This window comes from Megalops cyprinoides, chromosome 11 (genome assembly GCF_013368585.1).
Source record: "Megalops cyprinoides isolate fMegCyp1 chromosome 11, fMegCyp1.pri, whole genome shotgun sequence".
Taxonomy (NCBI): domain Eukaryota; kingdom Metazoa; phylum Chordata; class Actinopteri; order Elopiformes; family Megalopidae; genus Megalops; species Megalops cyprinoides.
This window is the reverse complement of record NC_050593.1, coordinates 11,246,544-11,274,303: the sequence shown is the minus strand read 5'-3', so window position 1 is coordinate 11,274,303 and position 27,760 is coordinate 11,246,544. Positions and strand designations below refer to the sequence as shown.

Below are 27,760 nucleotides of genomic sequence, written 5' to 3'. Positions count from 1 at the left end.
TATCGTTAATAGATACTGGCATTTAAGTTGATTTTTTTTTCTAAGCACGCTTAAATAAACACATAGGGAAAAACTGTGAAGTAACAGCAACGGGGCAAATGTGAAGCGTGTCCTGGACGGTGTGGCTAGGAGGCGCGAGGCAGCCCTCCCCCCCCCCTGACCTTGAAGACCAGCTCTCGCAGCCTGTCCGAGTGCTTGCTGTTCAACAGCAGGGTGTAGCAGGTGTCGGCGGCCCCGGGTTCAAACAGTAGCAGGAAGAGCTGGTCCCGCGCAGCGCTGGTCTGCAGCAGCGTCAGCAGCAGCTCCAGGATCCCACAGAGCTGCGGAGACAGGGAGTGTGTGTGAGTGTGTGTGTGTGTGTGTGGACATGGGAGACAGGGAGAGAGGGATGGGAGGAAATCGGGGCAGGAAGGAAAAGGCCCAATTAATTGTCGTGCCAATAAATCCTGCCGCAGCTAAGAGAATTGAGTGAGATGGAGGGAGCGATGGATTGATTTCGCTCTGTCTGTTTAACTTCGGGGGCCGCGGTCGATGGCTATCAAGGTGAAAGCTTTGCTGCTGAACAGCTTGCAGGAGCCAAGCTCTGCCCGCCGGGCCAAGCTGGACTCTCATATCACAGCGAGGAGTCAAGCAAGACAAAGTCCAGCTAAGAGCCAGCAGGGCTGCCATAACATGTGAGCGCTGCTGAGAACACACCCGCATTCATCTTAACAGCCATACTCTTCTCTTTTTAGCCAAATCAGACAGGCAACAGAACTGAAAAATGAATACAGAGTAGTAGTGATAGAGGGGGGGCTCCTTGAACCTGAGGGCTGGAGCTTACATTTATATTACATTTATTCATTTGCCAGACGCTTTTATCCAAAGCGACTTACGAGTTTGAATAAAAGCTGCCCCATGCTGTCAATCACTGGCTCATTTTAACCTATCAAAAGACTCTGCTTTCCAGAGAAGGACTCTGATTTGTTCAATCAGCGGGTCACTAATAACATACAGGGGTCGTGAAGCCATATTCACTCACCTCTATAAATCAGCAAAGGAAATGTCTTAATCGGCAGGAGGAAAAACACCAGCAGTCTTCTGCGGGCCTTAACATGAGATAACTTTCTGCTGACCTCAGTACCTCTCTCTTTAATTTATTTTATCCTCCTTGCCTCACAAACTTCGCACAGGGATCATTTCTTCAGCACCTGGTGATTTATTTCATGCATAACTCAATTATTCATATGGGGTTCTTGACATGATGCGATATGATATGGTTGCGGCAGACGTATCTGTAGCAGGTCTTAAGGTTTGTTTATTAGGGCTGTCATTAATTATACATTGAACTTGTGAGATTAATTTAAAAATAACAGGTTGATTTTTTTTTTTAAATGAATTGCAGTTCCCCATTCAATCACTTGTCATTTCCCCCAGAAAGGTTTGATCGTGATCGCTGAGAAATGACATGAAGTCATGATTCTTAGCAAGCTGTGAGAGGAAGAAAAGCGGCTCTTATATATCTGCTGCAAGGAAAGTGCCACAGAGTGGAAGACTAAAACAAAACAAAACAAAAAAAAAACGTTCCAGATGGGGCAGGCCTAGTTTCAGCATCATCCAAGCACAGAAGAAAAATTTAAGTACCACCTACATGCTCCTCATGCTTTTGCAGCTGTCAATCGAATTTCCAACAGCTACTCGCCTTTCTCAGTCTTAATTTCATACAACATACTTTTCAGAACACCAAGGAGAGCCACGCAGTCTTATGTGCCACTGTGTAACTACAGCCATCGGTCAGTGAAAAGCAACTGACCACTGGCCACTTCTCAGATGAAGAAGCTGTGATGGAAAAGCTTTCCACTTCACGCTGTATGACAGATTCTCGAAACGGCACATTCAATAAACAGCTCAACCTCTCCGGTGCAAGAACTGCTTTCCGTCAGTAAACGTGTGAAACCCGTTTCCACGTGTTGACATTAGGTCTAAGCGCAAAAGATTGCAAGGTACGCTGTGACTGGACTGTGTAGAACTGCTTGAAGATCACGTAACAAAACACTCTTTGTTATAAAACGTATGAACCTTGTTTATCAGCACACAATTATGCTACTTGTAAGACGCGAAAACCATTCCAAATCCGCTAAGCTGGTCGTATTAATAAACAGGAACTTGGACTAAAACTTGATCCTTTATTTTTAGTTTTGTTTACTAGAGAGCTTCCAAACAAAATCTTTACATTCAGCTCTATGTCCAGCTAGAGTTAGTTGTTTACTTCGAGATGTTGGGTAAAATGTTGTTCCAGCAAAGTTCAAAAACACAATTTAAAATTGAGAATTATCGCATCTAACTTTCAACAGCAAAACCAATCACAATCATTGTTTTTGAAACAGTCTGACAGCCCTGTTTATTTTTTAATTCATGTGCCAATTGGTTTAAAGAGCAAGTGGAAAGCTCCTGAAGATAAGCTACTGTAAGCCACCTTCTGACACAAAGACCCAGAGCCAGATCCATTCACAGCGTCTCAGAGTGGGCGAGAACTAAATTCAGGTTCTGAGCTTTATCCTTAACAATCATTTTATTTAACTGTATAATCACATATGTGACCCATTTATTGCATTGGTATTCCAAGAAAAGCTGTTTTATACAGCTGTATTTGAATAGTTTGCTTACTTTAACTGCCAGGAATCCCCTCCCGCCATCACGCTTGCCCCCTCACCTGCTCTTCATCACCAATGGCTGCAATGTATCCCAGAATGCTCTGCAGCTCGTCCTGGCCCACGCCCTTGCTGATGTAGTACTTGAGAAGGCCGCAGAGCGACGCCCGGATGGTGCGCACATCGTCCTCGCTCAGGTCCCCTTCCCTGTTGCCGCTGCTGTGGGGAGACAACCCATAATAATAAACAAACCTGCCATTATGGAGCAAGACAAACCTGTCAATCAAACCTGCGTTAGCAGGGGAAGAGGGAACAGAGCCACACCATCAACACAGGCTCGAGGGGTGGGGCTCACGGAGCGCAGAGCATGCTGGGAAATGCAGTGGAGGTCACAGAGCACTCGGCATGCTGGGAAATGCAGTGGAGGTCACAGAGCACTCGGCATGCTGGGAAATGGACGCTCACCCATAGTAGAGGCGGATGGTGTCCAGCAGGAACTGCACGCCGTACTTCTTCCTGAACTGTTTCCTGCTGTCCTTAATGACGGTGGACATGTACTGGATGTGACCTTCACCACAAACACAAACACACATTGCCATCACGTCACACTGTCACAACTGCCACCAGGGTGGAGACACAGCTGTCTGTTAATGACAGTGACATCTAATGCACATGCGCACTTACACACACACACACACACACTTACACAGACATACACACACACACTCACACACTCACACACTCTCACTGGACACAAGTGTGCAAATGAACACTAAAAAGCACACAAAGCATACACAAAACTTTACACCCACACACATACATGCATTCACAAATGCACAACAAAATAAATATACACATAGCCCCACATACACACACATAAACCACAAACACAAGCAAATTCACACACAAAGCGCTTATAAACACACACACAAGTCCACACGCAAACACACAGAGGCACACACATACACACACACACACACACACACACACACACACATACACACACAAAGCGCTTATAAACACACACACAAGTCCACACAACACACAAGCTCATACGCAAACACAGAGAGGCACACACACACACACACACACACACACACACACGAGGCTCACCGATGCGCAGGGGGAAGTCTCCCTGGTTCCAGATGCTGAAGTTGAAGAGCAGGTGCGTGTGTAGCTGCTGCAGCAGCTGGGGGTTCTTCTCAAAGGTGACCTGCTCCACCAGCAGCTGCACAGCCACCAGAACACTCACATCCACCAGGTTAGGGGGCAGCTGGAGACATAGGGGGAAACATTACAGCGTGACACAGAGCAGAGAGGAAATTCAGAGAGAGGGGACATGTTATGGGGTGACACAGAGAGGAGAGGAAGTGAAGAGAGAGGGGACATGTTATAGGGTGACACAGAGAGGAGAGGAAGTGAAGAGAGAGGGGACATGTTATAGGGTGACACAGAGAGGAGAGGAAATGAAGAGGGAGGGGACATGTTATAGGGTGACACAGAGAGGAGAGGAAATTCAGAGAGCTGAGAGACAGATGAACAGGGTTCAATATGATCTTATAAATATGATTGTATCATATTTACTTCTTCCACGACCTGTCAATGGCATTTTATGGGTTTCAAGAAATTGTGAAATTGGGAAACTGTGAAACTGGGCTTCTTTGAAGACAGAGGAGTACATTATTTTGGAAGTATTTCATGTCTGTGCAGATATACACTTGGCAGGAAATAACTGTCACCGGTGACCTTTGATACGAAGCTTAATGTACAACCAAGCAAGCTAGCCAATTTGTTTGCAATGCCAACACATCTCTAGGCGTGATATTAAAAGACATTTGTTGATAGTAAGTGATATTAAGCTAGCAATTTAGCGAGTAACAAAGATGGGCATATTCTGCTTGCTGCAGAGGAAAGAGCTGCCATTACCAGTGGGGTACTTGACCACTATTATTTTCTATAATGAAAATATCTGAGGGCTTTCGAGGACCATGAGAACTGGAGACAGACGGGAGGGAGGACAGAGAGTGTGAGAGAAGGAGGGGGCGGGGAAGGCGAGGGGTGTGACAATGGAGCAAAGGTTAGCGGCAGGACAGAAGGAGAGGGCGCAGGGAGGGGGCGTGAGAGACAGGCCAGGCATGCGGGAGCGGAGAGGGAGGGGGCAGGACAGGTCAGCGCTCTGACCTTCTGCAGCAAGGCTCCCAGCGTGGCCACTCCATGGGAGTGGAGCAGGCTCTCCTGGTTAATTGGATGCCTCTGGATGAAGTGCTTTATCACCAGCAGGAAGGTGGCCACCAAGTTCTTTTCCAGACGCGCCTCTGAGTAACAGGCACACACACATACACACACAGATACACACACACACATTATTAATGTATTTACACATTTATTCAACTGAACAAAAAAAACCTAACTAAAAGAACAAATTGAAAATTGTGTTGCGATTACCACAAATGCAATCACACCTTGAAACAGCTAAAAAAAAACCTAAAGTTTATAAATAATTTATATTAATTAAAAAATGAACCATAAGCAGTTTGTCTGCAACCTGACTAGATGATTCAATTAGTCTTTGGCCACTGTACCCTGGCTGCATTGCCAGAGTTTCCACTGGCCTTTCCCTGCCTGGCCAACCCATCTTTTGGGTCCTATGTTACACAGAACAGTTCACACGCTACCTGCCTTTCAGCAGCTTCTTCTACAAAATGATAACACTCACACAGCTCCACCGCCTACCTGTTTGTTCAGTTACTAGTGAGCAAACTGTTGACGCACCGTTTGTGGCTTCATAGCAGGTGGTGCAATAGGGCAGTTAGGTGTTTATGCACCAGATATGCAAAACTTTTTTTGTTCATTTCTCCATCAGCTGCATTCATAACGCTTCCTCTCAGCCCACACAAACAAGTCAACACCGGCAAAACTGAAATGTGGCACAATGCAGGGAAGAGTGGACTGGATAACAGATGATTTTTAAAACGCAAATGCATACCTTAACATTAAGAAACTGAATCACAGAATGGCAAGGCAAGTACACTGTTGCAACACAAGCACCTGGAAAGGTTTTGCCGAAATGTATGTGCATTTGCAAAGAAGGCTTCAGTGATTTCCAGTGCTGCCACTGAGCGTAGAAGCCTCATAAAAGTCCATTCCCTGTGATAAGGGTCAGAGAGGCGCGACAGGTGTTTGGGCTAAAAGCGACTTACCTGAGGCCCTGTTGGAGGGCAGTATGACCCAGTCCCCCTCGGCGGGAGTGGCGAGGTCAGGGGTGATGAACTCTGACCCCGCGGGTTCAGCGGGCTGATCTGGGGTCAGCAGGGCCAGCTGCTCCAGGATGGGGAAGAGCACTGGGAGCCCTCCCACGCAGTTAATCATGTCCTGAACAGGGACAGTGCGGCAGGACGTGAAATAATAGATTTGTGTGCATTTCCTGAAGAAAATTCAATGTGCGGTTTCATGTTTATATTATTGACAGTATGCAGAAAAGGGTTAATATCACTATTGGAGTTGCCATGCACCTTCTTGTCCCACCTTCAGGCAACCACACTAATTAAACATGTATACTTAGGTACTTCTTGTTTTTTCAGGTTGCACAAGTTAACTTGTGGCAGTGCTTCAATGGTGTTATGCTCACACACACCGGTCTGGGAGTGTTGTTAGCCTGGTCTGACACTGCTGCTCATTCAACCTGAATGGACACGCTTACGTTCTTTAGTGCTGGAAGTCGCTCTGGATAAGAGCGTCCGCTAAACGAATGTAATGTAATGTACTGTAATGTAAAAACACTAGCGAAGCGTTCTCCATTTGTCCCTCCTGACGGCGTACCTTGATGTCCCAGTTGACCACTTTGTTCCCGGTGAGGCGGCCGTGCAGCAGGTTTGGGGACAGGTCCAGACAGATGGGGTTCCGACACGCCTGCGGGACACAGCGAACTCTCTGATCAACAGCTGACAGCGCAGATAAGGAGACACTCTGCTGACTCACACACACCATATACTTCCGTATGAGTGAAATACATGTAAAATGAAGACAGGAATATCTCTGTACGCAGTGCACCCGCTGTGAATTTGGATGGGGTGAATGACTGACTGACTCACCTTGGGGGAGTAGTGCACTAGGAGTTTGGAGGGCAGGTCCCCCAGCTCCGACTCCTGGTTCTTGAAAGGCGAGATGCAGTTCGGACCTGAAATGAGGAGATTTTTAAAATGAAAGGGTTCACAGCACGTCACACAGCATCACAGGTCTTCACCCTTCCCTCCACCTGATCTCTCTCCTTAGTACCGCCACGCTTGCCTAGACCCGATCTCTCTCCTCACTGCCCCCGACCCTTACCTGAACCTGATATCTCCCATCTGCCCCCTACTCTTACCTCTACCTAAACCTCAGCGCTCCCAGACTTTACCTCCCTTCGACCCCTCTCCTCACAGCCCCCCACCCTTACCTAAACCTGACTCCTCCCCTACACCCCCCCTCCCCCGCCCCGTACCTGCGCTGCAGAGGGCTTTGATCTGGGCGGGCTGCAGCGGCTCGTGGAACACCAGGACGCTGCCCAGCTGGCCCTGCAGCGAGGTGGGGCTGCCCCACTCGCTGTCCTGCGTCCCCGCCGAGATCAGCTTGGTCACGGACTCGGGCTTGCCCCCCAGCAGGCCCCCCCAGCCCGGGGCGGACAGGATGCCTCCCAGCGAGGAGCGGCCCGGGGCGGGCGCCATGGAGAAGGGCGGGTCGGGGATCTGAGACGGGGGCGGGGTGGTGGTTCTGTGTCCCGCCGACCCAATGCAGCAGGAGGTGAAGGGCTGAGGGGACAAATGAACCACACTGAGCATTACGAAGCGCTATAACACCGGGTGAGAGTTACAAAGAGCTATAACACCGGTGAGAGTTACAAAGAGCTATAACACCGGGTGAGAGTTACAAAGCACTATAACACCGGGTGAGAGTTACAAAGAGCTATAACACCGGTGAGAGTTACAAAGCGCTATAACACCGGTGAGAGTTACAAAGCACTATAACACCGGGTGAGAGTTACAAAGAGCTATAACACCGGGTGAGAGTTACAAAGAGCTATAACACCGGTGAGAGTTACAAAGCGCTATAACACCGGTGAGAGTTACAAAGAGTTACAACACCGGGTGAGAGTTACAAAGAGCTATAACACCGGGTGAGAGTTACAAAGAGCTATAACACCGGTGAGAGTTACAAAGAGCTATAACACCGGGTGAGAGTTACAAAGAGCTATAACACCGGTGAGAGTTACAAAGCGCTATAACACCGGTGAGAGTTACAAAGCGCTATAACACCGGTGAGAGTTACAAAGAGCTATAACACCGGGTGAGAGTTACAAAGAGCTATAACACCGGTGAGAGTTACAAAGAGCTATAACACCGGTGAGAGTTACAAAGAGCTATAACACCGGTGAGAGTTACAAAGAGCTATAACACCGGGTGAGAGTTACAAAGAGCTATAACACCGGGTGAGAGTTACAAAGCACTATAACACCAGTGAGAGTTACAAAGCGCTATAACACCGGTGAGAGTTACAAAGAGCTATAACACCGGTGAGAGTTACAAAGAGCTATAACACCGGTGAGAGTTACAAAGAGCTATAACACCGGTGAGAGTTACAAAGAGCTATAACACCGGGTGAGAGTTACAAAGCACTATAACACCAGTGAGAGTTACAAAGCACTATAACACCGGTGAGAGTTACAAAGAGCTATAACACCGGGTGAGAGTTACAAAGCGCTATAACACCGGTGAGAGTTACAAAGAGCTATAACACCGGTGAGAGTTACAAAGAGCTATAACACCGGGTGAGAGTTACAAAGAGCTATAACACCGGTGAGAGTTACAAAGAGTTACAACACCGGGTGAGAGTTACAAAGCTATAACACCGGGTGAGAGTTACAAAGAGCTATAACACCGGTGAGAGTTACAAAGAGCTATAACACCGGTGAGAGTTACAAAGCGCTATAACGCTGGATGAAAGTTACAAAGAGCTATAACACCGGGTGAAAGTTACAAACAGCTATAACACTGGGTGAAAGTTACAAAGCGCTACAACACGGGGTGAAAGTTACAAAGAGCTATAACACCGGGTGAGAGTTACAAAGAGCTATAACACGGGGTGAAAGTTACAAAGAGCTATACTCCAAAGCTTGAAAGACCATTACAAAGCACTATTATCCACAATGAGCACTATAAGCACAGGCTGAGTAATTATAAACCACCATGACTCAGCTATAAGCAACCACAAAGCGCTATAAACCAGGCTGAGCATTATAAAGCACTATAATCTAGACTGATCATTATTAGGCTTTATAACCCACACTGAGCATTAGACTGAACACCTAGACTGAACTGAGCTTTCTAAAGACATATAAACCCTTCTCTAAACATTATAAAGACATTTAACCCACATGTGCCACTATAAACACAACTACCTTGGAAACAGCATTACAAAGTATTATAACCTAGCACAATGCTGAGCATTATAAAGAGCTATAAACCCTGAATATTATAAAGCTCTATAACCCTGGTATGAGCATTATAAAGAACTATAAACCCTGAATATTATAAAGCCCTATAACCCTGGTATGAGCATTATAAAGCACTATAATAGAGCACCATGCTGAGGAACATAGAGCTAAACCAAGCAGATGAGTGTCAAAAAGCTATTGCTATGACTGACGTTTACACTGACGTTAGGACATGAAGCACACCCCCCTAAAACGAGGACCCCGATTCACTGCACCGGCATTCTGACCTCTGTCATGGCTGGGTACTTGAGGGGGGCTGACAGCTTCTGCTGCCCGTCCACGTAGATGTACACCAGGCTTTGCCCAAAGGGCCTCTTTCCCGGCACATGTACCACGCCGATGCTGTGCTGTGGGCGAAAGCGAAGAGAAAGCGGCATTACATAACCGCGCATAATTCCCCCCACAAAGAGTCATCACGGGAATCGCGGCTGAGAGGCTGAGCCCCGGCGGGGCGGAAGGCAAACCCCGAGCGGCCCGCCGGTGACAGAGACAGGGGATGATGTCACTCGCTCACCCAGAGTGAGTCACAGAAGCAGTAATCCGGCAGCATGACCGTGACGTACTCCTTCTTGGTGCACACCGCCACCACCAGCACCCCCGCCGAGCTGATGAAGGCCTCGAACCCTGTCCCTCCCGGGGTGAAAAAGCTGGGGACACAGAAACGCTCTCAGACTGACGTTCTGTATGGGAGCTCTTACAAATCCTCACAACCGCCTTTAACAAGCTGGGAAGTACCGTCAAAATGAACCTTTCCTTTAACCTCTAGCTACTTTCATTTTTCTCCTTCTCACTGGCACACTTCTCTAGCCTGTGCAGCTCCTTCCCCTTTCTCAACTGTAAAACTCCCCCCCCTTTCTTGCCTATATAACTCCTCCTTTTTCCTCACCTATACACTACTCCCCCTTTCTCCCCTGTACAGCACCTCCCCCTTTCTCACCTGTACAACTCCTCTTTCTTGCTTGTACACTCTTATCCCTGTCTTGTCTATGTAACTCCTCCTTATTGGTCACCTGTACACCCCTCCCCCTTTGCCACCTTTAGACTCCACCCCCTTCCTTGCCTGTACACTACTCCCCTCAGCTTGTCTGTATAACTCCTCCCCCTTTCTCAACTGTACAACTCCTCCCCCTTCCTTACCTGTACAACTCCTCCCCCTTTCTCGTCTGTGCACCACTCCCGCGTCTCATCTGCATAACTCCTCCCCTTTCTAACGTGCACAACTCCTCCCCCTTCCTCCCCTGTACAGCCCCCCGCCTCCCTCTCTCACCTGTACAGCTGCTTCCTCTTCTCCCCCTTGCTGGGCCCCTGCTGGTCCTGGTCCAGCGACAGCCAGGCCAGGAAGCTGAAGGCGGAGCCGGGCCAGCGCTGGATGGTGGGCACGGCGATGCCGGCCATGCTGGGCGACAGGTCGAAGTACTGCATGGCGCTCTCCAGGCCCTGCTTGCGCACCATGCCCAGCACGGCCCTGAGCACGGGCCCCACGTAGGGGTGCGCCCGGCGGGGGTCGTCGGTGCGCAGCAGCCGGAGCAGCTGCAGCAGCTCGGCCCCGCCCAGCGACTGGCTCCCCAGCGCCCCCAGCAGGGCCAGCAGGCTCTCGGCGCAGGTGCGGTGCAGCCGGGCGTGGCGCTCCAGCGCGCCGAGGAGGCGCACGGCCATGGCGGCGTTGACGCAGGTGGCCCGCGTCTGCCGGTTGATGCAGCAGAGCCGGCGCAGCCAGTCGGCCGTGAAGATCTGCAGCTCCGGCGACTCCAGGTCCGGCAGCCACTGGATCAGCAGCAGCAGCGGCTGCACGTTGCTGATGCCCAGGATCCCCACCGACGTGTGCTCCCCTTCCACCGCCTGCGGGACGGAGAGACGGGGGGGGGGACAGCAACGGAGGGAGGGCAGGAAGAGGAGGGGGAGAGGAGGGGCAGGGCAGGAAGAGGAGGGATGGAGAGAGGAGGGGCAGGGCAGGAAGAGGAGGGATGGAGAGAGGAGGGGCAGGGCAGGAAGAGGAGGGGGAGACAGCGACGGAGAGAGGGCAGGAAGAGGAGGGATGGAGAGAGGAGGGGCAGGAAGAGGAGGGGGAGAGGAGGGAAGGAGAGAGGAGGGGCAGGAAGAGGAGGGGGAGAGGAGGGGCAGGGCAGGAAGAGGAGGGGGAGAGGAGGGATGGAGAGAGGAGGGGCAGGGCAGGAAGAGGAGGGGGAGAGGAGGGATGGAGAGAGGAGGGGCAGGGCAGGAAGAAGAGGGGGAGAGGAGGGAAGGAGAGAGGAGGGGCAGGGCAGGAAGAGGAGGGGGAGAGGAGGGAGGGGAAAAAGAGTGACAGAGAAGGACGGGATGGGGAGACGGATGATAGAGATGGAGAGACGGGGGAGTGCGTGAGGGAGAGAGGAGAGACAGGGCAAGAAGAGGAGACAGGAAGAAAGAGTGTGAGATGAAGGAATGGGGAGATGGCAGAGAGATGGTGAAAAGGAGAGACGAAGAAGTGAGGGCCGAGGATGCAAAAAAGAGGGGTTTGGCAGAAAGACAGAGGCAAAACAGATAGAGATTGGGATAAAAAGGTTAAAGTTGGGACAGAGACAGAGAGAGAGGAGTGGAGAGACAGGAGGATGAGGAGAGAGAGATCGGGAGAGTGAGAAAAAGGAGGAGAGAGAGGATAGGGGGCGGTGGGAGAAAGATGGGGGGAAGGAATAACAGCAGAGAGAGGGAGTGAAATAAATTGGCAGGCTCTCCTCTCACATTTTTTACAGTGATTCCCTCTGATTTAGGAAGTCTTAGGAGGACTTAGGAATGCCTCAGTATTGGCAAACACACACTCCTACACACCCTCGCATATACACACAAGGGGCTATGAGAAGGGAGCCTCACCATGTTCATGAGCTCCTTCAGCAGGTGCTTGGAGGGCTGGCCCAGGGAGACGAGCACCTCGTACAGGTGAGTGTAGCCGATGCGCTCCTTGAACACTTCCTGCAAGGGAGGGCTGTTATTGGAATCATCCCTGCCGCGTCACTCTGGGTTCACCGTCATCTGCACTGCGGCGATTTCCCACCCCACCGCATTACACAATCACTGACACTGCCAGTGTTAGGATGAGGTGGCGGACACGCTCTGGACAAGCGACGTGACTGACAGTCTGGTCACAGACATTAAACCTGGTTCCTCTCGCCCAGGTGAAGAGTCTCACCTTAGCAGCCGGAGACTTGTGCATCACGGTGGTCAGGGCCTTGATGGTGGACACGGCCAGAGAATCCAGCCGTCCCTGGAACACCTGCGGGGACATCACAGTTCTCGCTCAGCCAGCGGTGGCCCAATCGCGGCCCGGCCCTTAATCTCGGACCCCGCCCACTCCCTCCCGGCCAGTGAAAGTAAACACGCCCCTTTTTATTCCTGCCCACAGACACAACGAGGTTGGCATGCAACACAGGTGGGGTGAGGATGCAACACTGAGGCCCCCTCGGAGGGGGGTGAGGGACGGGCCGAAACCGCGTCACCGCCACAGCGACGACGCGACCCTCAAAAGCATGCAGCAGCTTCCATATACCGGCAGGAATAGAACGGGGCTGTTTAGAATCACCTCGCCCCCTCTGTGCGTTTGACCTGATTATCACAGCAGGGGAAGGCCAGTTACTGAGTGCCGTGCTTAATTCCCAGGTTGCAGGTAATTGCGGACGTGTAACTGAGTGGATTTCAGCGCTCAGGCAGTTTGCTCAATCGTCAGATCTGACAAGGAAACGAAAAGGGTTTTAGAAAACGTTCTGCTCCAGTGCAGCGAAGGATTTCACATAAAGGCCGGCTTATTTTGGCTTTTAGATTCCGTGGGAATTGATGAGAGATGCGTATCACTCTGGAGCAAAAAGCTTTCCGCAACCACCCCGAGTTTTCTTCACCCGTCCAGACAAAACAAAACAAAACAAAACAAACAAAAAAAAAAAACACATTCTGACAACACCCACCGAAGATCTGCGCAGTTTCCTGTCCACCCACACGGACTGCGCCTGCTCTGCGCAGTCTAATTCAGGAAACCCACGCGCGCACAGCTCTGTCCAGCCCAGCCCCCCTCGCTGCCTCCACCACGAGAGCCCATTCTGACATGCTGTCACATGACCGACCCTCCCCCCTCCCCCCTCGCCCCTCCCCTCCACAGTGAAGCCCACCCCGGCTCTCGGCAGACAGTGCAGCTCAGACCAGCTGGAGAGGCGCTGCGGTTCGCGAATACCGAGAAAAAGAAGCGTGGAAAATAAAAAACAAAAAAAAAACAACGCACAACATATAGCAGCCTCCAGACACTGCCGGCCACGCGGCGCGACCCGGTGCACACGCAAGCAAGGTGACGTCAGAGCATACCCACAGCCACGTACCGCACAACCCACACTGGAGGGGAAAATAAGGACGGGGAAGGGGGGGACAAGACGAGGAAACCCAAACAGAGATGATCATCAAGAGCGTGGAAGGGGCGACTTGAGAAACCACTCCATCACAGGACACACCTCGGTACTGCACAGCGGACAGGGGGTCAGGGGGTCAGGGGGGGTAACCGCACCCGCCTAAGCAAGGCACTACATCTGACAACAGATGTATGCAAAACGCTACGGATGAAGGTTCAGATTACTACAGATATGTACCTGAGATGAACAGTGGTATAGAGGCGGCTATAGCTCATTACAGGTGTACGGGTGTGATTTCAGGTAAGTATACGTGGATAGAGCAGAGTACGGGAAACAGGTGTCGCAGCTGTGACCTCGTGCTGGAGTGGCCGTCTCAGTGGCTGCGTGGTGGAGGTGACAGACCGGTGACAGGGCAGTACCTGCGTCTCACTCAGTTCTGTCAGTAATCTGTTGGTTAAATCTTTCTGGCTCTTCTCTGCTCCCTTACATATAGCATTAACCAGCTGTAGGATGAACGACAAGCAGTGTCAGGCGTTAGGGGCAAGGTGAAACAGGAGGAGGAGGAGAGGGGAGGAGAGGAGAGGAGAAGAGAGGAGGAGGGGTTTCTGAAGCAGTGATCCAGGGGAGATGGCCGCTGGGCGCTGAGACACTGGGGAGGTAAACACAGAGGTGAGGAGTGGACATGCACAGTGAGCAAACAGTGTGTCAGGTTAGGGGTTATAGGCCCACCACGCTGCACAAGAGCATCTCCACACACCCTCCCCAAACACACACGCACACACACACACACACATACACACATACACACACGCAAACACACACACACACACGCACACACACACACACACACACACACACACACGCACAGACGCATACACACACACGCACACGCACGCACGCGCACGCACGCGCACGCACACACACACATACACGCACACACACACACGCACACACGCATACACACACGCGCACACGCACACGCACACGCACGCGCACGCGCACACGCACACGCACACACGCACACACACACACACACACTTCCCCCCAGCCCCCCCCTGCACACACAGCAAGGTTCCTCCCTCCCTCCCTCCCTCCCTCCCCAGCCAATCGTAGGCAGCAGCTGTGGGTCTGGCTGCAGGTGGGCGTGGCTTTACCTTGCTGTTCTGCAGCAGCCGTGTCAGGTGCTCGAAGCAGTTGCTGTTGAGGAAGATGGCCTGAAGGACGGGTCGGTCCGAACACCGGAACATCTCCCGGATGGTGTCTGAGGGGGGGTCAAAGGTCAAGGGTCAAGGGTCGCAGGCACCGAAACCACCCTCCTCCTACATCGGCACCCCGGTAGCGCCTTAAGTCCCAACCAAAACGCACTCACCCAGCATGTGCACCTGCAGCGCCACGAAGCGGCTCTCCCAGTGGCGGGACCGCTGCTGGGGGGCGCGGCCTCGCGCCCGCAGCGCGGCCGGGTCCGAGTTGAGCAGCTTGAAGTAGCTCTCCAGCACGGCGCTGATCTCCACCTGCCGCTGGTCGGAGCTGCTGGCCAGCAGCCGGTGCACCACCTCGCGGAGGCAGCCCAGCGTCAGCAGCGCCTTGCGGTCCGGCGCCTCCGAGTCCCACTCGTCCCCGTCGCCGCCCTCGCAGTCCGCCAGCACCCGCAGCAGCACCTCCATGGTGGCCGGGGAGATGGCCAGGAGCGCGTTGCGCTGCGGGGGGGGGGTTATAACGTCACAGCTCAGTATTATTATTACACTACATCATTTTTTTCTTTTTTCTTTTTTCCGTTTTCTCCCCAATTTGAAATGGCCAATTCCCCAAATTTTTGGAATGCCCAATTTGTCATCGATGTTTGGTCCCAATGCACAGCCCCCACTGTCAATCCGGGAGAATGTGGACAAGCGCGTGCCCTCCTCCGAGACGTACCCACCCCTATCCCCGAGCGGAACGAAGCCAATGTGTTCCGCCTGTGAGCTCCCGGTCACTGCCGGCTAGTGACACGGTCGGAATCGAACCCAGGCCGTAGCGTTCAGTCTACACTCGGAACGAGTGCTTTTACCGACTGTACCACTCGGGAGCCCCCTACATTGCATCATTGACATTTAGCAGATGCTCCTATCCAGAGCGACTTACATAGGTTACACTTTTTTCATGCTATCCATTTATACATCGGGATACTGAGGCCATTCTGGATTAAGTCCCTTGCCCACGGGTACAGCAGTAGTGCCCCAGCAGACAATCCAACCAGCAACCATTCGGTTATGTGCTTACACATTGGCACAGCTGCTAAGGACCTGCCAACCAGAAGGTTACTGGTTTGATCCCCAGCCGGGACACTAAGTTTATCCCCACAATCCTGGTACTCAGCCTCAGTCCAGTAAGTAACAATAAGAATAAACGGATAACAGCGAGGAAGCAACTCTGGATGAACTTCATAATAATTACATGATAATAATGATCAGTGTGGAGAGCACCCTGGCTCTGCGCTCACCTGTCCCCCCGCCACGATGGCTCCAAACAGGTGCAGCAGGCAGCACTTCAGACTGTCCTTCAGGTGCTCACTCTCCTGGAAGCACTCTGAGAGAGGAGGGACAAGACCACGTTATACATCAGCGCGCACACACACACGCACACACACACACACACACGCGCGCGCACACACATACACACGCGCGCGCACACACACACACACACACACACACACGCGCGCGCGCACACACACACACACACGCGCGCGCGCACACACACACACACACGCGCGCGCGCACACACACACACGCGCACACGCACACACACACACACACATGCGCACACACACGCACACACACACGCACACACGCACACACGCACACACACGCACACACACGCACACACACGCACACACACGCACACACACACGCACACACACACGCACACACACACTCACACCAGGCACGCATCATTAGGACTGCTCACAGGGATCCAGCTCTGTTGCTCTGATCTGCTCATCAGCAGCTCGGGAGCTCACTCCATTTTTATTCTTGTTTCAGACAAGCACAGCTATGGCACGAGTCACGTCCAGCATAGAGACCCTCGCCCACACACACACACACACACACACACACACACACACACACACACACACACACACACCCCCGCCCCCGCCAACACCCTGATGCTGTCGCCAACTATTCGGAGGCCACGATTCACCCGGTTACACATTAACAGCTCTGTCAACACAGTGCCGCCAGCATGAGGGGGCTCTCCGCCCTCGTTCTCAAACCCATGTGAAATTCAGACGGGCCTCACGAACAGAACAGGAGCTGTCGCATATTGCCAAAGCATTAGTAGCATATGACTGTAAATATAAACATACATACACAATGCAACACCCTCCCATCTAATTCAAATAAGAACCGGAGAGGTGCTGTTCAGAGGCTGCGACTACTGGCCTGGCCTTTCTGCCGCCTAGTGGTAAAAGAAGGTGCTGCTGTTACTTTGAGGGAGTCGCCCGCTCGTGCAGCCGGCCTGTGAGCGAGCGAGTGAGGGGCAGTGTTTGGAGCGCTGCTGCCCCCCGCCACAGCCAATGCGGCGCGGCGGAGCCAGTTTAATCCGCTCCCTTGGCATGACGGAGATGCATTCCTCACAGAGCTCGCACGTAAACAGACGGAGGAGCCGGCCGGACACTGCCGTCCCAGCGCACAGCGCGGCGTCCGCGACAGGGGAGAGCAGCCGATCAGATCGAGCCAGACCCGACGAGACGAAGCCCGATCGGCAAGATCCGTCCAAAGCAGACCGATCTGACCGGCATGGGCGGGGGGATCAGGGGGGCTCCTCCCCCCCTCCACGCGGAGCCGAACAGGTTGGGGAAGGGGGCCCGGGGGTGCGGTGGCGGTTATCTCCACGGCGGCGATAAGGAAGTGGAGCCACACAGAGCCTGTCTGTGTGCAATGTCTTCCGTGGCCAGAGACCAGCCAACCACTTCACTATCGGTCCATCTGACTGTCCCGCAAACAGCCGCCGCAGACAAAGGGAGGGTTCTTCTCAGACCAGCAGAGGCTGCTGGGCAGAGGGGGGGAAGGGGGGGGAGGGGGCACTCCACAGGCCTGCACTTAGGCTGAGAAAGCAGTGGGCTTTTTGTTCTCTTGCACTACAAGCCCAACGCCTGGAGATCTGATTTCCGATCTTTCATCAGAATCTCATATTGTTTTTGGAAATAAAAAAAAAAAAAACTTCGTAACCTCATATATAAAAAAAGTTATGAGTAAGGCTTTCCTAGTGCTTATGTTACAGCACAGCTGGACTGACTCCAGCATCTCCACCGTGGGCCGGTTTTGACGGTCCCGCCTGTATCCGCACAGAAGGACACCGCACCCCTTGGCCTGCTCGGGACATCCACGCAGGGGAGGCTATAAATGTGACCTCACCCCCCCAGACGACATCATCACATGATGGCTCCCACGGTCCCGCAGACATCTAAGCCTCGTTCAGAGGGACGATCAAAGGAACAAGCAGCCGTGTAGGTGAGGAGAGAATGACAGGGAGGTGTTGAGAGCTAAGGCAAAACTATCAACGAACGCAGGGTTTGGGGACTTTGAAGCATAATGACTTGGGGAATCTGACCTCCGTGGATCGTCTCAGATGAGCTGTGGTTCAAACGAGTTTTACATTTGCCAGACAGACAGGCAGACAGGCAGACAAGCATCCCATAACTCTGCTTGCCAGCAGCGTGTTGAGCCTGTGTTATGAAATGACGGGGCAATCAAAAGCAGCATGCAATTCACTCTCCTAACCGGCACCCACCACTGTCATTACACACACAACAAGCGGTTAGCAGGCAACAGGCCTCCCACCATTCAGAGCCGATCTGCGCCTACTCATCTCACTTACACACACAGCATGCCTAAGCCTGGCTGAACAGGTTAGGTTAGGCCACACACATACCTGACATTCGTGCGGTAATTCAGGTTAGGTTGGGACCGGCACAGGCCAGACGCTTGTGTGGTATTTCAGGTTAGGTTCGTTTAGAACAGACACAGGCTGGACACTCACGCGGTTACATTACATTATGTAACATTACATTCATTTAACAGACGGTCTTATCCAGAGTGACTTCCTGCACAAAAACTGAAGTGCATCCCTTCAACTTGAATGAGCAAGTGTCAGACGAGGCTAACAACACCCCCAGACCAGTGAGTGTGAGCTTAACGCTATTCAAGCCCTACTCCAAGTTAACTTGTGCACATTCGGTTGGTTATGTATGGTTACGTATGGTCATGCAGGTTAGTTTAAGTCAGAACAGAGTCAGGCCAGACAATGGTGTGCTAATTCATGTTTGTTTAGTTTCACGTTAGGTTGGAACAGACCGGATGGTGATGTGGTAGTTAAGGTGAGGTAAGGGCAGAGGGGTCAGACTTACGGTAGAAGAAGGGGACGAACTCCACGGTGAGCGGAGCGGCTTTGTACTTCTGTCTGCTCCTCTCCGCCGCGCTCAGCTGATCCCTGAGGACGGACACACGGACAGCACGTCATGCACACCTCACAAAGACCAACCACAAGCACCCGGCGTCCATCTTAAAGCCGCTCGTGATGCCCTATAAGGGCCGGCTGCAGTAGCCAGCCTGGGGTTTATCCGGCAAATTAAAGAGAGGATGATCCTTCCCCCGGAACGATCACCAGCGCCACTTCCAGGAACAGCCCCGGTTTGGCCAGGAGGTCCCCGTCCAGATACCCAACCCCCCAGCCCCACTCAGCCTAAGCTGTTTGGCAGCGTGAGACTACAGAGCGTTCCGGCCGCTGTCCTTTTTCTCGTATATATACACACGCAACATGTTTGGCATACCCGCAGACGCTGTGTCTCCAGTTGTGGTAGGGATCGTACAGGCTCTCGCAGAAGGCCAGGGCGTGACGCACAAACTCCTCGGCGGGAGTCTGGTCCGCCAGCTCCTTCTCCTTCGTCTTACTCTTCAGCTGCCGGGGGGGGAAGGGGGACGTCAGCGGAGAGCACGCAGACAGACAGACGGACAGACGGCAGGGCGGAGAGACCCTCCCGTGAACGCGCGCGCGTACGCCGAATCTCACCTGCTGGATGTACAGCGTCGTTATGGTGATGACGTGGTTGATGTAGGAGCAGGTGCCGATCTCCTCTACGTTGGCGAGGTTCCTGCAGAAAGATCGCGCCGCCTGGTTACAATGCTGACGCCGCAGGGTGCTGACACGGTCCCGCGGCCGGCGTGGTGACCGGTTTTTAACTGCACAGGAGGTGCGGTCGGAGAGGCTGAGGTGCGTCTCTGCTGTCTCTCTGTGTGTGGAGCTCGGGGCACGGGGGGGGGGGGCTCACCTGCACACCACGATGAGGAACTTGACGAGCAGCAGGGCCAGGTTCTGCTGCTCCGGCTCCAGCCCGTCCGACACCTTCTGGACGCACTGCAGCAGCTGGTGCCGCAGCACCTGCAGGATGTTGTCCGGCAGCAGCGACATCACCGGGGGCACCTCCTCCAGCCTGCGACGCGCGGGGGAAGCCACCCCAAGAGGGGGGGACGCACAGTGTCACAGAGACGCACAGGCAGTCACAGAGTCACACACAGAGTCACAGAGATACAGAGTCACAGGGCCAAATATACACACACAGCCACAGGGACACACAGACGCACACACACACACACATACAGAGTCACAGGGACAAACACACAGTCACAGGCACATACACACAGAGCCACAGAAACACACATACACAGAGCCACACAGACACACACATACACAGAGCCACACAGACACACACATACACAGAGCCACAGGGACACACAGACACAGAAGGAAAGATGAGACAGAAGGAAAGATGGGGGCACACAGGGACAGAAGGAAATAAACAACCAGAGAGGCGGAAGCCAGCCTTGGCCCGTACGCGGGACTCACGCTCTCATCCACTGAGGAATGCAAAATATCTAACTCCGCATAATCTTATCCATCATCCACATCACACTCACAGCCACACAGGCACCCCCATACTCACACACATTCAATACAGTACAACACACACACATACACACACACACACACACACACACACATACACATACATACACACACACACACATACATACACACACGCACAAAATGTGCCTTCACGCAAATGCTCACATAGGCACAAAACATACGTTCATACACACATCTTCACACAGCAGGGGCCCACTTATGATTGGACAACTCAAAAATGCCTTTATCACCCTCAGCACATAACCGGGTCTAGAGGGTCATCTTAATCAGGGCTAGTCTATGGGTTCCTTCTGATGCATCTCCACTACAGCATAAGACAAAGCTCTGTTCCACAGGCCATGTTCGAGGAAGACTCCATGTGTGTGTGTGTGTGTGTGTTTTTCCGACAGCGAGAAGAGCTCCGATGAATCCTTGGGAAAAACAGGACAGCTGCAGCGGGCTGGAGTGGGGGGAGGGAGCGGCATGGCGGATCTAATGGGATTTAATCTGCTTCTCTCGCTCCGCGCACCCCCCCCCCAATCCCACCAGCCCACCACTCACAGCCTTACACAGAGCATTACATAACCTAATCTGACTGGGCACTTCAGCAGTCATGTGACCACAGCTGGGGAAAGTGCATTCTCTCTGAGTGCGTCTCTCTCTCTCTCACTTTCACTCTCACACTCGCTCGCTTGCTCTCTCTCTTCCTTTTCTTCTTTTTCCTTCAGTTCAATTCAAGTGGCTTTCTTGGCATGACACGTTAGTGTTGCTTAAGTGAAATAACAATTAAACTGATTACGAAACACAACAACTGCAATGACCAAACACACACACACACACACACACACACACACACACGATTGGTTGACAGAGTGACTGACAGGCACAGGGAGCCAACAGAGGCAGCATCCTCACCTCGTGGGCGGTTTCTCGAAGTCCACATCCAGACATCTCTCATACGAGCTGAGGAAGATCTCCAGCCACAGCTTCAGGTAGTCTGGGTCCTTCTGCGGAGGGCAGAGGGGGTACGGTGAGAGAGGCAGCGAATCGGGGACAGCGGTCCTGAGCACCTCGGGATGGGCTCGCAGAGGCAGGCGGTCGCCGCTGGCGACGGCGGCCTCGGCAACGGCAGGCGAGATAGCAATCTGGTCGTGAAGCGCGGGGAGCAGGTTGATCCAGGTGTGCGCATACCTGCCCCAGCTCAAACAGGCTCCGTCACATTCCCTGCTCCTGGGAAGAATAGCGAGTATCCGCCTCGCAGACATTCCCGGCATTCTGGGAACAATGCCCAGCCTATCCGTCCCTGCAGGGCTATCATCCCACTGCAGCAGGACAGCGGCGCACTCCGCGGGAGACAGAGGCAGCAGGACAGACACAGGGAACACTACACCGGTGTAGGAGTACAAACAGAGAGGGAACACTACACCGGTGTAGAAGTACAAACAGAGAGGGAACACTACACCAGTGTAGGAGTACAAACAGAGAGGGAACACTACACCGGTGTAGAAGTACAAACAGAGAGGGAACACTACACCAGTGTAGGAGTACAAACAGAGAGGGAACACTACACCAGTGTAGGAGTACAAACAGAGACGGAACACTACACCAGTGTAGGAGTACAAACAGAGACGGAACACTACACCGGTGTGGCAGTACAGAGACGGAACACTACACCAATGTAGGAGTACAGAGAGGGAACACTACACCAGTGTAGGAGTACAAACAGAGAGGGAACACTACACCAGTGTAGGAGTACAAACAGAGAGGGAACACTACACCGGTGTAGAAGTACAAACAGAGAGGGAACACTACACCAGTGTAGGAGTACAAACAGAGAGGGAACACTACACCAGTGTAGGAGTACAAACAGAGAGGGAACACTACACCAGTGTAGGAGTACAAACAGAGAGGGAACACTACACCGGTGTAGGAGTACAGAGAGGGAACACTACACCAGTGTAGGAGTACAAACAGAGACGGAACACTACACCAGTGTGGCAGTACAGAGAGGGAACACTACACCAGTGTAGGAGTACAAACAGAGACGGAACACTACACCGGTGTGGCAGTACAGAGAGGGAACACTACACCAGTGTGGCAGTACAGAGAGGGAACACTACACCAGTGTAGGAGTACAAACAGAGAGGGAACACTACACCAGTGTAGGAGTACAAACAGAGACGGAACACTACACCAGTGTAGGAGTACAAACAGAGACGGAACACTACACCGGTGTGGCAGTACAGAGACGGAACACTACACCAATGTAGGAGTACAGAGAGGGAACACTACACCAGTGTAGGAGTACAAACAGAGACGGAACACTACACCAGTGTAGGAGTACAAACAGAGAGGGAACACTACACCAGTGTAGGAGTACAGAGAGGGAACACTACACCAGTGTGGCAGTACAGAGAGGGAACACTACACCGGTGTGGCAGTACAGAGAGGGAACACTACACCAGTGTAGGAGTACAAACAGAGACGGAACACTACACCGGTGTGGCAGTACAGAGAGGGAACACTACACCAGTGTGGCAGTACAGAGAGGGAACACTACACCAGTGTAGGAGTACAAACAGAGAGGGAACACTACACCAGTGTAGGAGTACAAACAGAGACGGAACACTACACCAGTGTAGGAGTACAAACAGAGACGGAACACTACACCGGTGTGGCAGTACAGAGACGGAACACTACACCAATGTAGGAGTACAGAGAGGGAACACTACACCAGTGTAGGAGTACAAACAGAGACGGAACACTACACCAGTGTAGGAGTACAAACAGAGACGGAACACTACACCAGTGTAGGAGTACAAACAGAGAGGGAACACTACACCAGTGTAGGAGTACAGAGAGGGAACACTACACCAGTGTGGCAGTACAGAGAGGGAACACTACACCGGTGTGGCAGTACAGAGAGGGAACACTACACCAGTGTAGGAGTACAAACAGAGACGGAACACTACACCAGTGTGGCAGTACAGAGACGGAACACTACGCCAGTGAAGCCACAGAGGAGGAGACAGGGAACACTACTCCCGTCAAGCAGGACAGAGAGAAGGAACATCACACCAGTGTAGTAGTACAGAGAGAGAGGAAACACTGGCTCACTAGAGAAGGAGCCAGTGAACACTACACCAGTGAAGCAGTGTGTGAGAGAGAGAGGCAGTGAACGGTACACCAGTGTAGGAGTACAGAGATGGAACACCACACCAGTGTAGGAGTACAGAAAGAGAGGGAACACTATACCAGGGTAGCAGTGCACAGAAAGAGAGAGAGGAAGCACTACACTAACCTAGCAGTGCAGAGAGGGAACACCACACCAGCAAAGCAGTAGAGGAGTAACACTATGCCAGTGTAGCAACAGAGAGTGAGAGAGAGGGAACACCGTATCAGTGTAGCAGTGTAGCAACAGAGGGGGAAAGCTAAACCCGTGTTGCACTGAATACAGTGAGAAAGAGAGGGAGTGAGAGAGAGGCAGAAAAAGAGGGAAGGAGAGAGGATGGGGGGGGGGGGGGGGGAGCAACTGTAAGGAGAGTGTCCCTGTGCTCTCCTGGCTTCTGTACACATAGCGGAGCCAAAAGCGTCCGCCAGTCAGTGAGCGTGAATAATGCAGGGTGTTTTTCAACATTAATCTTTCAGCAGGCCGCGCACCCTGCGTCGTTTGATACTGAGCTCGGGGAGAGCCCAGAGAGTGAGGGAGAGAGAGAGAGAGAGAGAGAGAGAGAGAGAGAGAGAGAGAGGGAGAGAGAGAGAGAGAGAGAGAGAGAGAGAGAGAGAGAGAGAGAGGGGCAGGCGGCGCGTCAGAGCTGGCCCGCGCTCGCGGACGGAAAGGAGACTCTTCTGTCTGCGTGTCTCAGCCTGAATCACCCAGAACACAGAACAGGAAGTACTTTCCAAGCCATTCCCAGTGACATCACCAGGAAAGAGAGAGCGAGAGAGAGGGACTCTTTATGTGTGTGTGTGTGTTTGCAGGCCTCTGACTACGTGTCTGTGTGCGTGTGCGTGTCTGAGAACAGCTCCTCTCAGTCTAGCCCCCGAGTCTGACAAATGCCCATTCAGAAGTCGGCTGGCCGCTGTGAGGGGGACACACCCTCTCCCTCTCCCGGGTCAGTGTTTATTTTGGGCCAGCCCTGACCCACAGCACCACCGCCACCATCCACCAGCGCATGATGTCATCGTGCCCCACAGCACAAACCAGCCACAGGATCTCTGTATAGAGTCAACCCTCAACCATGAGCAAGCAGGCAGGATCTCTACACAGAGACGACCCTCAACGAGCAGGCAGGATCTCTACACAGAGACCACCCTCAGCGAGCAGGCAGGATCTCCACACAGAGACGGCCCTCAGCAAGCAGGCAGGATCTCTACACAGAGACGGCCCTCAGCAAGCAGGCAGGATCTCTACACAGAGACGACCCTCAGCGAGCAGGCAGGATCTCTACACAGAGACGACCCTCAGCGAGCAGGCAGGATCTCTACACAGAGACGACCCTCAGCGAGCAGGCAGGATCTCAACACAGAGACGGCCCTCAGCAAGCAGGCAGGATCTCTATACAGAGACAATGCTGAACCTCAGCGAGCAGGCAGCTCTGTTTCTGAGCACAAAGACGGCAAACTCACAGACACACAAAGCAAATGGACCTTGGACCGAAAGCATGCTGTTGCACAAGCCTGGGACTTACTAACTTTTGAAGATCGGGCTCCTGGCTCATCTCGGAGAGGTCTATCTTACATTACAACTGCCGTTTCATTCGGAAGGCAGAGCAGCGAGGGTCCAGAGGAGAGGTCTGTCTTTCAGTGGCCGCTCCGTTCAAAGGGCTGCTTAATGCACTGCATGTGATCCCCCCCTCTCTCCAACACACCGCTCTCCCTGCAGCCTGCTGACCCTCGTCACATGACCCTGGTTTACCGCGGCCCACTGCCCTTATCACACCACTGCTCTCCCTACAGTCCACTGACCCGCGTCACGTGACCAAGGCTACCGCCGCCCACTGCCGCCCACCAGCCTCCATCACATGACCCGGCCCTGAGCTCGCCGGCTTCCCGGAGTTCGTCCTCCGGTCGTCACGTGAGCAGAGAGCGGCAGCGTCACCGGTGTTCGGTCGCAGGTGCAGGGAGCTCCGTTTTGCTGTCGAGCTCCTCCCGAACCCGACTGTCTCTCTCCCCCTACATTCCTCTAGCAGGGCAGACCAACGCGAGCACCTGAGCACTTCCCCTGTCAATACTGCTTATCTGCATCACTCAACACCTTGGTATTTAGTGTAAATCGCAGAGGCAGAGATATGAGGGGCAAACAGGGCAGGGCGAAACGGGTTTCGCGCTAAATGTTTTCCTCACCAGACGCCCTTCAGAATGCTGTCCTACTGGGAAGTGTGCTTTTGCTGCATGAAAAAAAGCATCACTAAATTCCCCCTTCTCTGGAATCGGACAACTGTCAGCACAGCGTGGAAGAGTTTGGTATTATCACCCAAGCTTGACTCCAATCAGGATAGACGGCAGGAGGTAGAACGGCAACGCTTGTTATGCAGAGAACAGGTTTCAGTAAGGTACACTCGTTAAATTTTCATCAGGGAAGCAAAAAGAATTTGGGAATCTATTATAAGTGACTGCATTCTGAGCTACAGTCTCAACCAAACTGTCCACCAAACCGCATCAAGCTGGTGTTTCAACTGCCTTTTTGAAACTGGCATTCTCTGGTGATGTGCGCCTTTGAGTTGGAGTGCCCAGAGTGCCTCCGTAGCGCTCGGGGAGAGGCAGTTCAGATAACGCTCAAGGACGAGAGCTCAAGAACGACGAGAGTGCGCTCGAGCACTCCGAGAGCGGATCCAGTGAGGGACCCTGCGTCCCCACACAACGAGAGGGTAACCCTCAACTCCAGTGCTCCTGCCAGAGGGCCAGGTGGCAGGCGAGCCCATCTCACGTCCCTTTCGGGGTTCTTTCATAACCAGCGGTAACCGCCTCCACCCAGTGCTGGGGGCCAGCGTGACACCTCCGCAGATCAGAGGCGTCCGGCCTGCTTGCTTTAGCTCCGAGGCGGGGCGGGGCGGCGAACGCGTTCTGTAGGAAGCGCAGGCGCGGGCCAGGAAGCTGTCAGCCGCGGGATGTAATGCAGCCTAGCGGAACTGCGCGTGTCCAGACACATGGAAATCCCGCAGGTAGGACTGCACCTCACCTATTTCTGAGGCGGTCTCACGCTTTCCACAAGCCATCTGTCCTCCGCGAACAGACCTTCCCGGTCGGGGTGAAGCCGTGTCACGTGGGAATAACGCCGGGCCGAGCGCCGCGCTTGCGTGTCGGGGGACCGTAGCTCAACTGCCAAAATCGGCAGCACCTCGCGGCTCCGCGGGGCAGCAGACCGGTGCTCGGGGCACAGACGTGAGAGCAGGCCCACAGCAGGGCCCGGGGACCCCTCTTTTCATCTGATCAGATTCGCAACTCCGCCAGCATCCTGCTGGACCCTGCTGCCGATTGCTTACAGCTCTATAAATTATGTCTCTGCGGAAAACAGCAAATAGCGAGGACAGTACAGCAAATAGCCCAACTCTGCGGAGCAGACGCACCCCGTGGCACTGGCAGATAGGCGTGACCCAGTCTGACACCACAAGTGGAAAGAGAGAGAGGGGGAGGAAACCTCGGCTGTGGGTTCGTTTCTCCATCCCATCAACCAGCCCCTGCAACCCCCACTTCCTGTCCCCAAGTTTGGCCTATTTACGGCCCAGGTTAATCCACGCCGTGCCGCTACTATAATTACACCGGTCTCCACACCAGACGCGCGAGGCAACAGCAGCCAGACTGCTAAGGGAGACTAGGAAAACAAAGTCAAAGGTGAAAGTGAAGCGGCAAGATTACCGTGAGCCGATGAACTTCAGACCACAACTGACGTAGTTTGCCTTTGCTGTGAACGCTGACACAGAGCAGCGGAAGCAGAGGTCCTGGAGAAACATTTCAGGGCCAACGAGCTACACCATCCCAATCAATAAACCAATCAATCAATCCTACTTAATATAGGGTTCCTCAGTGAGGTATTGTCACGCAGAGAAGAGACTAATAGCGGGGGTGAGCGCAAGTCATGTTTGACAGTGATATTGTACAGTGGTGAGACTGATTCATACACAGGTCCCCTGATGTCACGTCACTGCGCCGCTGATAGTATTTATAGCACGGAGACGCCTGCGGTCTTGCTGTGCTGTGCTGTGCGGCTTGGCTATACTTCAAGGAGTCAAACAGTAAAAGGCTGCTAGAGCGCATCATATACGGCGCTGTCGTGGACGTCTGAAAACAGCCAC

The 27,760-nt window shown here is 52.9% G+C and overlaps 1 protein-coding gene across 1 annotated transcript in view; it reads right to left on the bottom strand.

Moving 5' to 3' along the window:
• The window catches only part of nbeal1 (neurobeachin-like 1), a 56,917-nt gene that overhangs the window by 23,970 nt on the left and 5,187 nt on the right, over window positions 1–27,760 (bottom strand). Inside the window, exons 3-25 of the mRNA XM_036541408.1 lie at window positions 21,381–21,472; window positions 19,831–19,992; window positions 19,572–19,653; window positions 19,333–19,460; window positions 18,910–18,992; window positions 16,003–16,088; window positions 14,893–15,220; window positions 14,678–14,784; window positions 13,943–14,026; window positions 12,323–12,406; window positions 12,007–12,105; window positions 10,427–10,998; window positions 9,674–9,806; window positions 9,387–9,506; window positions 7,111–7,417; window positions 6,722–6,807; window positions 6,450–6,539; window positions 5,831–6,002; window positions 4,812–4,945; window positions 3,744–3,903; window positions 3,096–3,198; window positions 2,693–2,849; window positions 162–320 (exon numbers count right to left, since the gene is read on the bottom strand). Coding sequence (XP_036397301.1) covers window positions 162–320; window positions 2,693–2,849; window positions 3,096–3,198; window positions 3,744–3,903; window positions 4,812–4,945; window positions 5,831–6,002; window positions 6,450–6,539; window positions 6,722–6,807; window positions 7,111–7,417; window positions 9,387–9,506; window positions 9,674–9,806; window positions 10,427–10,998; window positions 12,007–12,105; window positions 12,323–12,406; window positions 13,943–14,026; window positions 14,678–14,784; window positions 14,893–15,220; window positions 16,003–16,088; window positions 18,910–18,992; window positions 19,333–19,460; window positions 19,572–19,653; window positions 19,831–19,992; window positions 21,381–21,472 — 3,528 coding nt within the window. The remainder of the gene's footprint in view (window positions 1–161; window positions 321–2,692; window positions 2,850–3,095; window positions 3,199–3,743; window positions 3,904–4,811; window positions 4,946–5,830; window positions 6,003–6,449; window positions 6,540–6,721; window positions 6,808–7,110; window positions 7,418–9,386; window positions 9,507–9,673; window positions 9,807–10,426; window positions 10,999–12,006; window positions 12,106–12,322; window positions 12,407–13,942; window positions 14,027–14,677; window positions 14,785–14,892; window positions 15,221–16,002; window positions 16,089–18,909; window positions 18,993–19,332; window positions 19,461–19,571; window positions 19,654–19,830; window positions 19,993–21,380; window positions 21,473–27,760) is intronic.